The sequence below is a fragment of the Paramormyrops kingsleyae genome, chromosome 15 (assembly GCF_048594095.1).
Source record: "Paramormyrops kingsleyae isolate MSU_618 chromosome 15, PKINGS_0.4, whole genome shotgun sequence".
NCBI lineage: Eukaryota > Metazoa > Chordata > Actinopteri > Osteoglossiformes > Mormyridae > Paramormyrops > Paramormyrops kingsleyae.
The window spans coordinates 7,162,147-7,174,914 of record NC_132811.1 but is presented as its reverse complement, the minus strand read 5'-3'; the positions used below and the strand labels follow the sequence as shown (position 1 = coordinate 7,174,914).

Genomic DNA, 12,768 nt, shown 5'->3' with positions numbered 1-12,768 from the left:
GATCATGGCTTCCTTCTATCACAGCACCACAGAAAGTATCCTGACAAACTGCATCACTGGGTGGTTTGGAAGATGCACTGCCAACGATTGAAAAACCCTGTGGCACATAGTGAACGTAGCAGGAAAGATCACTGGAGACCCAGTCCCCTCTCTCCTGGACATCTACAACACCCCCCACCCCTCTTACAGCCTCTTGAGTCTCCTGTCATCTGGGAGAAGGTACTGGAGCCTCCACGCCTTCTTTACCAGACTGAGGAATAGTTTCATCCACCAAGCTGTCAAGATGCTGAACACTTTCCCCTCTCTCCCCCCATCCCCACTGCTCCCATTATGTCTGGACTGTAACCCCACCCAGCCATAAACAACACCAGCCACTTTACTCATTTTACTTTGTTTACTTACCTACGACACAGACTGTAAAACTAAAAACGGCTGCTGTCTACATTTGCAATGAGAACCCACCATACTTGCGGTGCCTTACTTTTCTTTTTGTACAAAGTATTTAGTTAAATTTCTTTTCGCATACATGTATATGCCTGAATACTTCTATGTCTTGCGTGTCTGTCTTGCTCATCATTGTTAGTGCACCCACCGCGGGGTCTGACAGTAACATAATTCCAATCCTCTGTGTGTCCTGTACATATGGCAGAATTGACAATAAAGACTTTGACTTGACATGACTTGACATGACTTGACTTCAAACCACTCATCCAGTATACGGTCACAAAGGCACTGGAGCTTATCCCAGGTAGCATAGTGCAGCGTTTCGCAATCCGGTCCTCGGGGGCCCCCAGAATCCCATTAATTTGACCCATCTAAGGGTCCCAAGGGGACCAGTTTGGGTAACACTGGCATAGGGAACAAGGCAGAGGACAGCAATAGATGAGGTGTCAGACTATCACAGGGCAACATATGCACATTGTCACGCAGTAGCTCACCAAGCTGAATGTCTTTGGAAACCAACACAGCACAGAAAGAGCAGGCAAACTCTGGAGGGGGAAAGGCTACACACTGACCCGACTACACACTGACCCGACCAGACCCCACACTGACCCGACTACACACTGACCCGACCACACACTGACCCGACTACACACTGACCCGACCACACACTGACCCGACTACACACTGACTCGACCACACACTGACCCGACCACCATAATTACCATTGTTAGGATATTTTTGTCGCAGTTTAAGTGACTAGAAGTGTAAACAGCAATTAAAAACAGCCCAACAAAATGGAAAAGCAAACAACAGTAGAATATGCTATGTGTAAAAACTGTTTATAGCCAATATACCTTTAAAAGTTGTTCTTAATAATTGTATTATTTTATTTTACTGAGTCTTGGATCTCTTGGATTATATACAAAATAGCACTGCATTTTGGGCCCCAAAATTTCCCTTGGACTACTGTAATATTCCAATAAATAATTTGCTTTCTCATAAAATCCTTATTTCTCAGGTTGTCATTTAGAAAAGTAATGGCAGAGTATCTATAAATTCACCCGGCTGAGGTGTGGAAAGCTCTTCTGCTGAGAGGCTCAGAAAGAACGGCTACCCTCAAGCCATCAGATTACTAAATACCCCTAAGTACCCCTAAATACCCCTAAGTACCCCTAAATACCCCTAGGACAGTTATAATTTAATACTCCCACCAGGCACTTTATTTGATCCATGCTGCACATTTCTCATTTTTTCTTTTCTTTTCACTTCCAATACAACTTTCTTTTCCTTATTTATTACATATGTATTATACTGATATTTTTCCTGTTTTATTCTTTTATTGATATTCTATTTTTCCTTTATTTATATTATTTGTTATTATTTGATTACCCTTCACTGCAGGTTTTTGTCTGACTGTATACCTTTCATGTGACAAATAAAAATCCTTGAGTCCTTGAAATTGCTAAATTAATGTAGCAATAAATCATGCATATGATTTCTCATGCACAATAGTAATGTTAATTGCTCAGAGTTATAAAATAAGTCTCATTTTATAACCTGGCTCATAATATCTATATGTTGATGAGGAAACCATTTTGAAATAACATTCCAAGACAGTTAGTTCCTGGATCAAAAAAAGAAAATGTGTTCTGGTAAATTAAAAAAAAAACTTTCTTGTGGTTCTCAAAACCTTCTATTCATTACATGCTAATGCAATTCTTACAAACAAGTCTCAACACGCCTCAGGGCGTCAGAGTCAGCCCAGGCACCATTGTGAAGACAGACGAAGCTAACATGCTTTTCCAGAGGCATAAGCAAATGCTCCCCACTGCATTTGTTTCCAGGAAAGTCTGTCTTCCATTCCTCATTCTCTGTGAGGTTCCTCTGTCCCCAGGCTTCCCGAAACCACACCAACCTCCTGTCTTCTCAATGCTCATCATGTCCTCCCCATGACGTGTTCTTTTGGAAACCCAGTGTAGATCCTCTTACCTGGGCAACCGGGGTAATGAAAAGCAGTTCAGCCATGAGAATCTTCATCGCCTTTGAGGGATACCGTCAGCCTTTCGATATCAACCAAGACCAAACAATTGGGACCATAAAGGCCATAATCCAGGTAACGAAGCTTCGAAATACTTTGTGAGATGTTATTTTTTAAACTGTTGTCATAATACAGCAGAAACGGCAACTCATTTCCCCTAACTTTCACCTCAATACCTAGATTCAAATTCATTTAATAAATTTTAATCAACGTTTTTAGCTTGTAATCATAGATCATAATTAAACATTCTTCCGACTAAAGCTTTTGACTCAGTAGTCAATCATAGATCATATTTAATTAAAGCATTCTTCTTACTAAGGCTTTGGGCTTATAGTAGTCAATGCAATATTACTTTACATAAATAGTATTAATAGTATAATTATATTTCAGTCATCATATTTCAGTATTAAATGAATAATTGTTCATGAAATAATATATAAATACTTGAGTATAATAGATTGTTATTAAGTCTTCCAAAACATGAAATAATCAAGATAATAAAGAAGAATGAAATTGACTTTTTAGGGATTTTCAAAAATAAAATGACTGATTTTCATATATTATAATGCTGTGCTGATCATGGTTTTTGAGTGTGGCTTGTTTTCAGTTTGGTTTTAAAACGTTTCTGAATGTCCCACCCCTAACCGGAGTCCAAGCAGTGGTCAGTCTGCCAGTACTGAATGACTCTGAAGCGTTAATCTTGTCCTGTTCAGGACTATTTTCATGCGCAGCTCTTGAATGACAGACGGGTATGGCGGTTCCTGGAGCTGAGGTTCGCCGGCGCCGCCCTGCAGGACAGCTGGACTCTGCCCGATGTTGGCATCTCCCCTGGAAGCACCATCAGCTGTTTTTTGAAGGTACTGGTCCATCACAGTCAACCTGGGAACCATTGCCTGTCATTGTTACAAAAATAAACAACCCCAAAAACTCAAACATTTTGAAGTATAATCAATGTTTATTTTCCCCCTAATACGGCTAATTGGACCACATGGTATGTTTATCTAATGAACAACAAACTGTAAATATCATTTGGAATTTTAGACAAACTCTACTGTTAAAATTGTTGCCCGCTGTAATGGCAATAGCACAATTTTGCACTGTAAGCTGCACACCCAGATATTTGTATGACAGAAAGGTCCTCTAATTACTGCCCCAAAAAAACATTCTCAACATGTGTTTTGTTCCCAGCTAAGACTCTCTATTTTAAGTACGTGTGTTTAAACATTAGAATCCCACGTTACTAAAATAAAGATAACTGTATGTTATCATTGGCCAGGGGCTGAGACTGGAATGTGATTTGTAATGTAAACAGTCACTTTTACCCTGCAGAAATTTTACTGCATTTCTTGTCACTGGTGATAGACAAAGCAAACTGTCCTTCCAGGTCTGGGTGCTGTGAAGCTCTGTTTTTTCACACATACCATTCTTACAGTGAACAAAGGTATGTTCACATGCATTCTCTGTCACACAGAGTCTCTCTGTATTCAAAACCTCGCAGTGGATTTATCCAGTATATTGCAAACTGCAATGACTGTATGAGATGGACATTTAAAAACAATCATGACATTTTAATAAAAGCTGACATAGTAAATCTGGTACTGACACTTATCACGGCGGTTATGAGGGCAAGGCAGGGAACAACCCAGGATGGGGCGCTAACCCATCACAGGACGCACGCACACACCATTCACACCTATGGGCAATTTGGCAACTCCAGTTAACCTCAGCATGTTTTTCGACTGTGGGGGGGAAACCGGAGTCCCCAGAGGAAACCCCACGGTGATACGGGGAGAACATGCAAACTCCACACATATGGATCCATGGCAGAGATTGTACAGGAGGGTCCAAGCAACTAGGGGAGGCCGAACCAACCGATCAGATGTCTTGGACCCACCTCCTCTACAATCTGATTGGTGATCCCTCTGAACCAATCATTTTTTGTTCTGCTCTCAGAACATTTTTGTGTAAGTAAAATTCCCACAAGCCCTGTGAATCTGAATGGTGCATTTAGAAGGAAAAGGGCAGCTCAGGTTAAGGTCATTTTGAATGAGCTCAGTTTGTAAACAGTGAGTAACAGTGAAGCAGGGCTTCACTAACAGGCGGCATCTCCACGTGTTCCAGGAGGAGAGCCGTCCGATCCTCTATGTCTTCTGCTCTGTGACGAAGGAGACCTTACCCCTGATGGGAGACATCCTCCACCTGGGCACCTCCGTCTCCAGGCTGAAATCCCTGGTGTCTCTTCGCAGTGGCCTCCCAGTCAGCACCTTCAGGCTGACCACTCAGGCAGGCCTGGAGCTCTATAACTGCAACACGCTAAACAGCTACATTAAAATGGGTAACAACTACAAAAGATATGGGTATGATCTGTTTCATGTGCCTGGCTCAAGTCAGAAACACAAAGCAGTACTTTGACGGAGTGTTCTAGAAAGGTTAAACATGCTTCCTTATATTAATATTAATCTTAACATTACTGTCTGGTAGCAGTCCAAATTTTTGGCTAGCTCAGATATTATGATGCCTAACATTACAGTGGACAAATAACCCATTATACCCAATATGACAAGCCATACATTCTTAATGGATTATAGAAAGCAGAACGCCTAAATGGCCCAGTGGTGATGATTATAATCCATTGTTCCAGGAGCCACTCTTCACCTTGACGTCTGGGACGGGTGGGTGGAGCTCCTGAAAGGCTGCCGCCTTGGCGACAAGCACACAGTCCAGCACCACCTTTCTGAGGACCCGCCCATTTTAAGGTTTCAGATACAATCAGCTTAAGCATTTCACACAGCGCAGGTCAGACCCACATTCTCCTCACCTAATTGAGCTTAAAATCTGTATGAACGTACACAGTATGAGTCGAGGCTCACCATCGAATGGCCTGCAAATGAAATATCAGCTTTATGATGATGCTGTCTGAACACAACCAATCAGAACATGGGGGAGTGGCTATAGGGTTAGGGCGCTGTCCGAACACAACCAATAAGAACTAGGGGTGTAACGATATATTCAGCCTACAAGACGAGACTAGACACGATATTGGGTTCACGAGAACGAGATGATATTTTAACAAGATTTTAAGGAAAACTTCAAAGAGCAAATATATTACTGGAAAGCAGCCTTTTATTTGATTAATTTGAAAGACAAAAAATGCTAAATAATGCAGATGTATGGTGAAATGTTTTAAATAATCACCCTCATCATATGCAGTAAAGAACAGAACAAATATCTAGCACCATAAAATATTTCACCACAAATTTAAATGACAGGCTTCTCTCGTATTTGACTACTCAATTGAACATAAAATAGAATATAAATAAAACAATATAAATAACAAACATAAAACATTTTCTTAATGTTTTCTTCACCGGTGCAGTGGATTTAAGTAAAGAGCTATTATGGTGCTGCAAATGCCTTTGCATAGTAGTAGCATTAGCCGCTGTGTAGGGCATTATTTTCCTACTATCAACTATGCTTACAGATGGTTTATGTTTTGTCTGTCACCCTTTCGCCGTTTATATTTTCCGCCGGGTGCCCAAAATGCTGCCACACAAAAGATTTAAAAGTGTCTGGGACATCTGCTATGGTAATTTCGTCAGACGCCGACACGCTTACTTCAAATGATTTGCAGCGCCATCGCGAGACCGCTTTTCACTGCGACGAGAAAGCTCATGTTGTAATATCGCGAGATCTCGCGACACAAGATCTCGTTAAACCCCAGAATAATAACCCAGGGGAGTGGCTATAGAGGTGAAAACAAGTCTACTCTGTCACAGGTTCCAGCAGCGAGTGGCTCTATCCATGGCTGCTTTTTTTGGACACTTGGATCTGGCGGTCTGGCTGCTGAGAAGAGGGGTGCGGGCAAACGAGCCAGTGGGGGCTCACCCATACCGTGAGTGGTGCTGGGAGGCAGACCACCCAGAAATCAACAAGTGCCCCGTCCACGCCGCCGCCGAAGCCGGCCAGCTGCTCATCCTCAAAGTCTTCATCAGTAGTAACATTCTTAGCCTGGACTGTCTGGATCCGGATGGCCGAACCCCACTGCAGATAGCCATCCGACAGCGGCACAAGGACTGTGTCTGCCACCTCGTCTCCAAGCTGTGGTCAGTCGCTTGTTTCCAGGGTTTCACCTTCCCCATGTGGATTTATGTCCAGATAAAGCACTGGGCCCAAAAAGCCCAGAAGAAGGCCTCCTCCTCCCAGGGCCTGGCGTTCGGAGCGTCGTTTAGAACCACGGTTGGAAGCACTGTCTGTGTCGATGGTTTCACCAAGCCGATGATGACTTCCAAGGCCAGAAACAAGGTGTTTAAGGAAGGTGCCATTAGAGACCCTGCTCTCCCAGATCTGGCCACAAGCAAAGATCTAGCTGCACCCTCTGATCACCCTGCTGGCCTGGATTCCCAGGATGCACCAGTGCGGCTGCCTCAGCTGCTTCCTGAGATGGCAAATAGTAGCAGACCCAACAGGGGTAGCAGGGGGAATAACAACAATTTGGATGGAAGTGGGGATCAGGAAAGGAAGACTTGGGCAACTAAAGTTCCTATTTCCTGTGACACTCCCCCACAACGTCAATCAAATTGCACTTTGCCTAGCACCTCCCTTAGCCTCACTTCCTCCACATACTCCTTCTCACAACAAAGAAATCGGACACTCAGGGAGAATGCCATCCACTGTCTGTCTGTAGCAAGGTGAGCCCTCTTATGGCTCTTTTCCACTGCACCAGGTACTGCACTTTTACCGAACTCCACAAAAGTGTGGCACTTCTTGTGCTGGTTTTCCATTGCCGCAAAAACTGGTACCAAAATGACATCATCACAACGTGAAGCAGGATATTTTGCAGGCTACTGAATTTGAAAGATAGTATTTAGGGCTGGTGATGTGCTATATTAATACCAACAACATTATTTGCAAAACTGATCGACAATAAACACATTTGGAGTCCAAAGCACCAACGTACTGAAAAAGAACCCCAGCTGGTTGGTACTTTTGGTACTGGTACCTCACCAGGCATCAGTGGAAAAGGGAAATTTACAAATATTTTGTAGTGAAAGTATGGTACCTGGTGCAGTGGAAGGGCCCTTAAAGTTGTTCTGTCTATACCAAGCTAATTACCCACTTGAAATGCACTGACCATGTATATTAGCATATGCAAATAAGATCCAGAACTTCTGACATGTAAGCTATTGAAATGAAACGGCTCCTGTCCATTGTAGTTCCTCTGTCTGTTAATAATAGGGCCATTTTGCAGTTGGTCACCCTTTCATACTTCTATGCAGCCATTTGTGGTACAGTACATTAGTACTGTGTCAGCTAATCGGCTGGTCTTGTCCTTTTTGCAGTTCCTTCACAGAGAGGTCCTGGCTGCAGCAGCTAGCTATCGCCCGGATACTGGCCAAAAGAACTGCTGGAAACACATTGTAAAGGCTCATGGGTAAAGACTGACCGGTCCAATACCCTCCACTGTCATGCTACAGTGAAACTGACAAATTGGACCCGGCAAACATAACTTACTCCTCCATTATTATCGGTAACACTTTACTAAAGGGAACATAATGTAGCAGAACACGCTTACTTAATGCATTAATTAACCAGTAACTAAGTGTTAGTTATGTACTGATCCCATGCTTTTCATCATTAATCAATTATGACAGTACATGTGATCTTTGTACTTTGGGAGAAAGTCAGAGTACCTGGAGGCAGGGGTGTGGGAGGGGCATGGATTATGTAAAATTCTATAATGCAAGGGGGTGGGGGGCCCAAGGTGACATTTTGTCAGGGGGCCCAGAATGTCTAGCAACTCCCCCCAACCCCTGGATGTATCTGGAAACTCTTTCACCACTGAGACACCAAACCACCGGATATTATACAATTCTTACTCCCTTAAAGATGAAAATGAATTATAAGAATAGGTTGGGGCTTACAATGTAAAGTTTTGATAACAGGGTTCTGCTGACATTATTAGCATAGAACATCACAAACCAAATGTAGTACAATGTTAAGTTAGTACATTTGCAGGAAAGGTTCCTAAAAGTATTATATATTGTGAAAAATAAACTTCATAACAAAATCTGTAACTCAGTGTTTGTTCTCTTTTGTAACGAAGTACTTTTTGATACCTAATGTCTGTGCCACACAATAATTTTATACATTGTTGTGAATGACATTAAAAGATACAAAGTGTAAAATTTGTCTGATTTCCAAGCAATTACTAAGATGAATGTCACAGAGGTTATTTAGGTGGTGACATGCTATATGAAGTCGTCGTTTACGTCTTAAATGCTTCACAGCCCAGTATACTGGCCTTATTTACACCTTCATGAAGCAGAGCTGCAAACTCTCACGCATCTGGCGTGACAGTCACGCAAGAAGTCTTACAACAAATCGTTATACCATTTTAAATCTAAAATTAGCTACATCAAAAGCATTGGGGAAGTTTGCAAACCCTACAAACTACAGGGTAATAAAACTGTTACATACATGCAAATGCGTGCGCATGTGTGAAGATTTATCTCGAAATAAAAATCACATTCCATCCAGCTGACCAGTTGAGAGCAAGAGTTAGCAACCCTGATGATGATACTGGAGAAGTGTAATCTTTCAAAATGTTAAGTCTTTTAGAAACTTCGTGGTTCGAAAAAAGCGGAACCACAGTGTCCGGCATTCTGCTCCAGCCGGAAGCTTTAGGAAACGGCACGGTCATGTGACAAGTGGCCGGATTGATTAAGATAGCTAGCTAATCTGATATAGTTTGCTTGCGTTTAGGTTCTGCAGTTATAAGAAATCAAATAAAATGTTGTTAGTATTAAGCGACGAGCATAAGGAACATTTAGGGTTCCTACCAGAAGTGGACTCTGCAGGTGAAGTAACTAACTTGGAAGAATCTAACTTGTGGCTTGATGCCTGGGAAATAGAGTAGCTTTACTTGCCATTATTGCGTTGTCAAGCAAAGTCATTTTTGTAGTTGAGAGATTCGCTAACTAGTTTTGTATCTTGACACGTCGTTTATTACAGTTGTAAGTTAACCAGCTCTCGGTTTGGGATCATGTTAAAGCAGGGCTGACACGCTTTCAGACTCTCACCCCCACGCAAGAATTCTTACGGCAAACTTACATTATTCCAGTATAAACCTAAAATTAGTTACATCAAAAGCGTTGGGTAGTTTGCAAACCTACAGCATATTTACATGGTAATAAAACTGTTACGTGTAAATTTGTGTGCAGACTTGTCTCGAATTGAAAATCTCACGCCAGCCAGCTGACCAAAGTGAGCTTCCCTGTAAAAGGCAAATTTAATTCTCCTTGTGCCTGCAGTTGTTGGGGAGTTTGGACGAATCGCCGTGGAATTTCTGAGGAAAGGATCAAATCCTAAAATTTACGAAGGGGCAGCAAGTAAGTCATCCAGTGCCTCCTTAATATGTATTAAATTATTCATGTACCATATTCTTGTCATGCAAACCCTCTCTTGTAAACCTATATTTATGCCTGTGCAAACATGTCTCGCTCTTACAGGAAAGTTAAATGTGACTGCTGAAATCGTGCAGCATGGAGTGGAGGGGCTTATGTACCTTCTTTCAGAAAGCTCTAAACTCATGGTAAGAACATCCGTGGGCCGTCTGAGGTGTGCTTAGTAACATAGCTATATACAGTTATGTATGTTTGCCTGTATACTATGTCCTTTGTTCCTGATGCGAAAATGGTGACCATGCGCTTCGCTATTTAGCGAGGCAGAAAGTGTGTTAAAGGAAAGGATTATTATTCTGTGAGAGCTGGTACAGCTGTACTGACCACGGTGTTTGTGTGCCTCAGATCTCTGAGGTGGATTTCCAGGACTCTGTTCTGGTACTGGGATTCTCGGAAGAGCTGAACAAACTGCTCCTGCAGCTGTACCTAGAAAACAGGAAGGAAATCCGCCTCATCCTGAGCGAGCTGGCCCCTTCCATGCCCCACTACCATAACCTGGAGTGGAGGCTGGATGCGCAGGTACACACATTACATTCCACTTTCGATTTCTATAAACTTCATACCCTTATAGAGCGGTTTTGCCTGTACATCTCCATAGCAGGATTCTGTCATTAAGTGCTTTATAGAAGGCTGACCATAGACAGGTTTACAGGGCCTGTTAGAGCCATATTGTGATCCAGTAGTACCTGATCCCAATAAATTTCAGTACACTGCTTGAGCTTAGTCTGTGTTTTAGTGATGGCTAAATGAAGCTTCATGAACCATTTGCCATGTTTTTTGATTCCACTAGATGGCGCTCTTGGTTTGCGTTGAGCCCTTTTTTTGAACAAAGAGCACCATCTAGTGGGGTCAGAAAACACAGCAAGTAGTTAATTTGGCCATCACTAATATGTACTACCTGGTTCTTATGCACATGAAATTAATCCGTGACCATTTCTAGTTTTTTGGCATGTGAGCAACACTTGTAACCTCTTTAAGTGCATCTCCAATTATTGTGGGTCTAGCCGGTTCAGGGAGGCTGATTACCGCCATGTGTCCCCCCCCTCAGCTGGCCAGCAGGGCACTGCGGCAGCAAGTGAAGCCCGTGTTGAACCTGAAGCTGCAGCTGGACGACAATGGGACCAGGCGTACCCACCTGCTGCAGACTGACCCAGCCACTCTGCTGCACCTCATCCAGGAGCTGGAGCGGGCGCTGGCCGAAGTGAAGACAAACCACTGTCGCAGGATCCTGCGCAACATCAAATAGTGCCTGCCAGGGGCCACTGGGGGCCTCAGAGACCGGACAAAGCTACCACACCCTGTATCAGGGACAGGAGGGGGCGCTATTACCTCTAGCTATTGTGGCCTGTAAAATGTAATGTGAGGCTGTAAATATTTCACATAGTACAGGGCAGACTGAGTATCAGTGCTCCCAATGACATCAGTTTAATTACTTAAAATCAACACCAACAGTATGTGTGCACTTTGAAGAACTTGTACATTAAGACATTTGAACCTCGCCCTGTTTGTGTGATATTTTGTTTACTATATCAGATCGATTCATTGAACTTGTAGAAATTCTAAGGTCGGGGGGGGCTAGAACCTGTTCCAGATGGCACAAGGCTGAGCTACATCCAGGATCTATAGGTGCCAGTTAGCCTGATTCTGTTCCCCAATCCCCCAGACAGTCCACGTTTTTGCTCCCTCCCAGCTCCTAGTAGGAGCAAAAACATGGGCTGTCTGGGGGTCCTTAAGGACTGGGTTGGGAGTCAGTGGCCTAAGTCGTGTCTTAGGACTTTGGGAGGAATACCTCGTGACACGGGGAGAACGTGCAACTCCACACATACAGAGCAGAGGTGGGATTTGAAGCCCCCGTTTCTGAAGGTATGAGGCAACAGTGTGACCCGCTGAGCCACCCTCTCTTTAAAGTTAGTACATTCTCAACAAAAGCTCACATTAATATAACATGCTACTGTCTTCAACACCATTATATTGGAGACTGTTTGATACAGTGCTCACAGAAAGTCTTGGGATGCTTAATTCTGAAAACACATAGCAAATTTATTAGTGTCATAAGTCCATTGACAAGCAATGTTTAACATATCTGCACATCTCTTTCCAAAAGACATTTTCTTAAGTGTCTTAATCTCTTGACTGAATCATTCAGTTCCATTCTTGCCATTTTGCTATTAACTGCAACTGTAGTCATCTGCTCCCAAATGGCTCACAAAGCAATGCTTAACTAATGTTTGGTGTCGTATGTCATTCTGAAGGTATTGCTAATTGAAAAGCAGCCAGTGATGCTTGTCAATGAACTTTTTAACTCGGAACAGCTCTTTTAGAACTTTAATTTGGGTTTCAATGTATTACTACTTGAATGTTTCACTTAAAACTACTGGTTTCGAATGTGATATATATATTTTGTAAATAAATGAGTAACATAATGATTTTTTGTTACAAAACCAATAAATTTGAAATATTTTTACTGAACTGAGCAAGCGTCCCAAGACTTACTGTGAGCACCATATGTTTGTAAGTTTGCTTTGTATGGTCTGTATGAAGTCAGTGGTGTTCAGAGCATCTTGTAATTCTGATGAGTTTTTTGCTACTTGTTATAATCTGACAAATTTTGAATAAACATAATTGTAATCACCTTACCAGTATAGATCATTTTAGCTTTTACTTTCCCAGCCAGCTGTCCTTAGAAAAATATATCACAGAGCTGAAATTTCATACCTTTGGAGAATATATAGAAAAACCATCTTGCTTTATATGTAATGCAGGGTTTCCTTTGCCCTATTAGGTTATTTATGCGAGCGGCTAATTCTGAATACCAGTCTGAGGGTA

At 42.4% G+C, this 12,768-nt stretch overlaps 2 protein-coding genes across 2 annotated transcripts; both read left to right on the top strand.

Annotated features, from left to right (window-relative positions):
* The first annotated feature begins 2,216 nt into the window (after positions 1 to 2,216).
* Positions 2,217 to 8,547, top strand: LOC111860458 (protein ANKUB1). The gene is made up of 6 exons (XM_023844199.2): positions 2,217 to 2,557; positions 3,196 to 3,339; positions 4,604 to 4,817; positions 5,124 to 5,238; positions 6,259 to 7,170; positions 7,822 to 8,547. Exons 1-6 carry the CDS (start codon positions 2,450 to 2,452, stop codon positions 7,901 to 7,903), a joined length of 1,575 nt encoding a protein of 524 aa, XP_023699967.2. The 5' UTR covers positions 2,217 to 2,449; the 3' UTR covers positions 7,904 to 8,547.
* Positions 8,548 to 9,131: 584 nt separating this feature from the next.
* Positions 9,132 to 12,578, top strand: commd2 (COMM domain containing 2). The gene is made up of 5 exons (XM_023844186.2): positions 9,132 to 9,339; positions 9,793 to 9,870; positions 9,991 to 10,073; positions 10,288 to 10,461; positions 10,991 to 12,578. The coding sequence occupies exons 1-5, from the start codon at positions 9,273 to 9,275 to the stop codon at positions 11,186 to 11,188; spliced, it is 600 nt and encodes a 199-aa protein (XP_023699954.1). The 5' UTR covers positions 9,132 to 9,272; the 3' UTR covers positions 11,189 to 12,578.
* The last annotated feature ends 190 nt before the right edge of the window (positions 12,579 to 12,768 follow it).

Bases quoted from the DNA above. Each gene is read 5' to 3' on its own strand.
- LOC111860458 (XM_023844199.2), top strand. From the start codon at position 2,450: ATGAAAAGCAGTTCAGCCATGAGAATCTTCATCGCCTTTGAGGGATAC. The intron at 4,818-5,123 runs GTAACAACTACA...CCATTGTTCCAG, and splicing joins AAACAGCTACATTAAAATGG to GAGCCACTCTTCACCTTGAC. The intron at 5,239-6,258 runs GTTTCAGATACA...ACTCTGTCACAG, and splicing joins GAGGACCCGCCCATTTTAAG to GTTCCAGCAGCGAGTGGCTC.
- commd2 (XM_023844186.2), top strand. From the start codon at position 9,273: ATGTTGTTAGTATTAAGCGACGAGCATAAGGAACATTTAGGGTTCCTA. The intron at 10,074-10,287 runs GTAAGAACATCC...TGTGTGCCTCAG, and splicing joins CAGAAAGCTCTAAACTCATG to ATCTCTGAGGTGGATTTCCA. The intron at 10,462-10,990 runs GTACACACATTA...CCCCCCCCTCAG, and splicing joins AGTGGAGGCTGGATGCGCAG to CTGGCCAGCAGGGCACTGCG.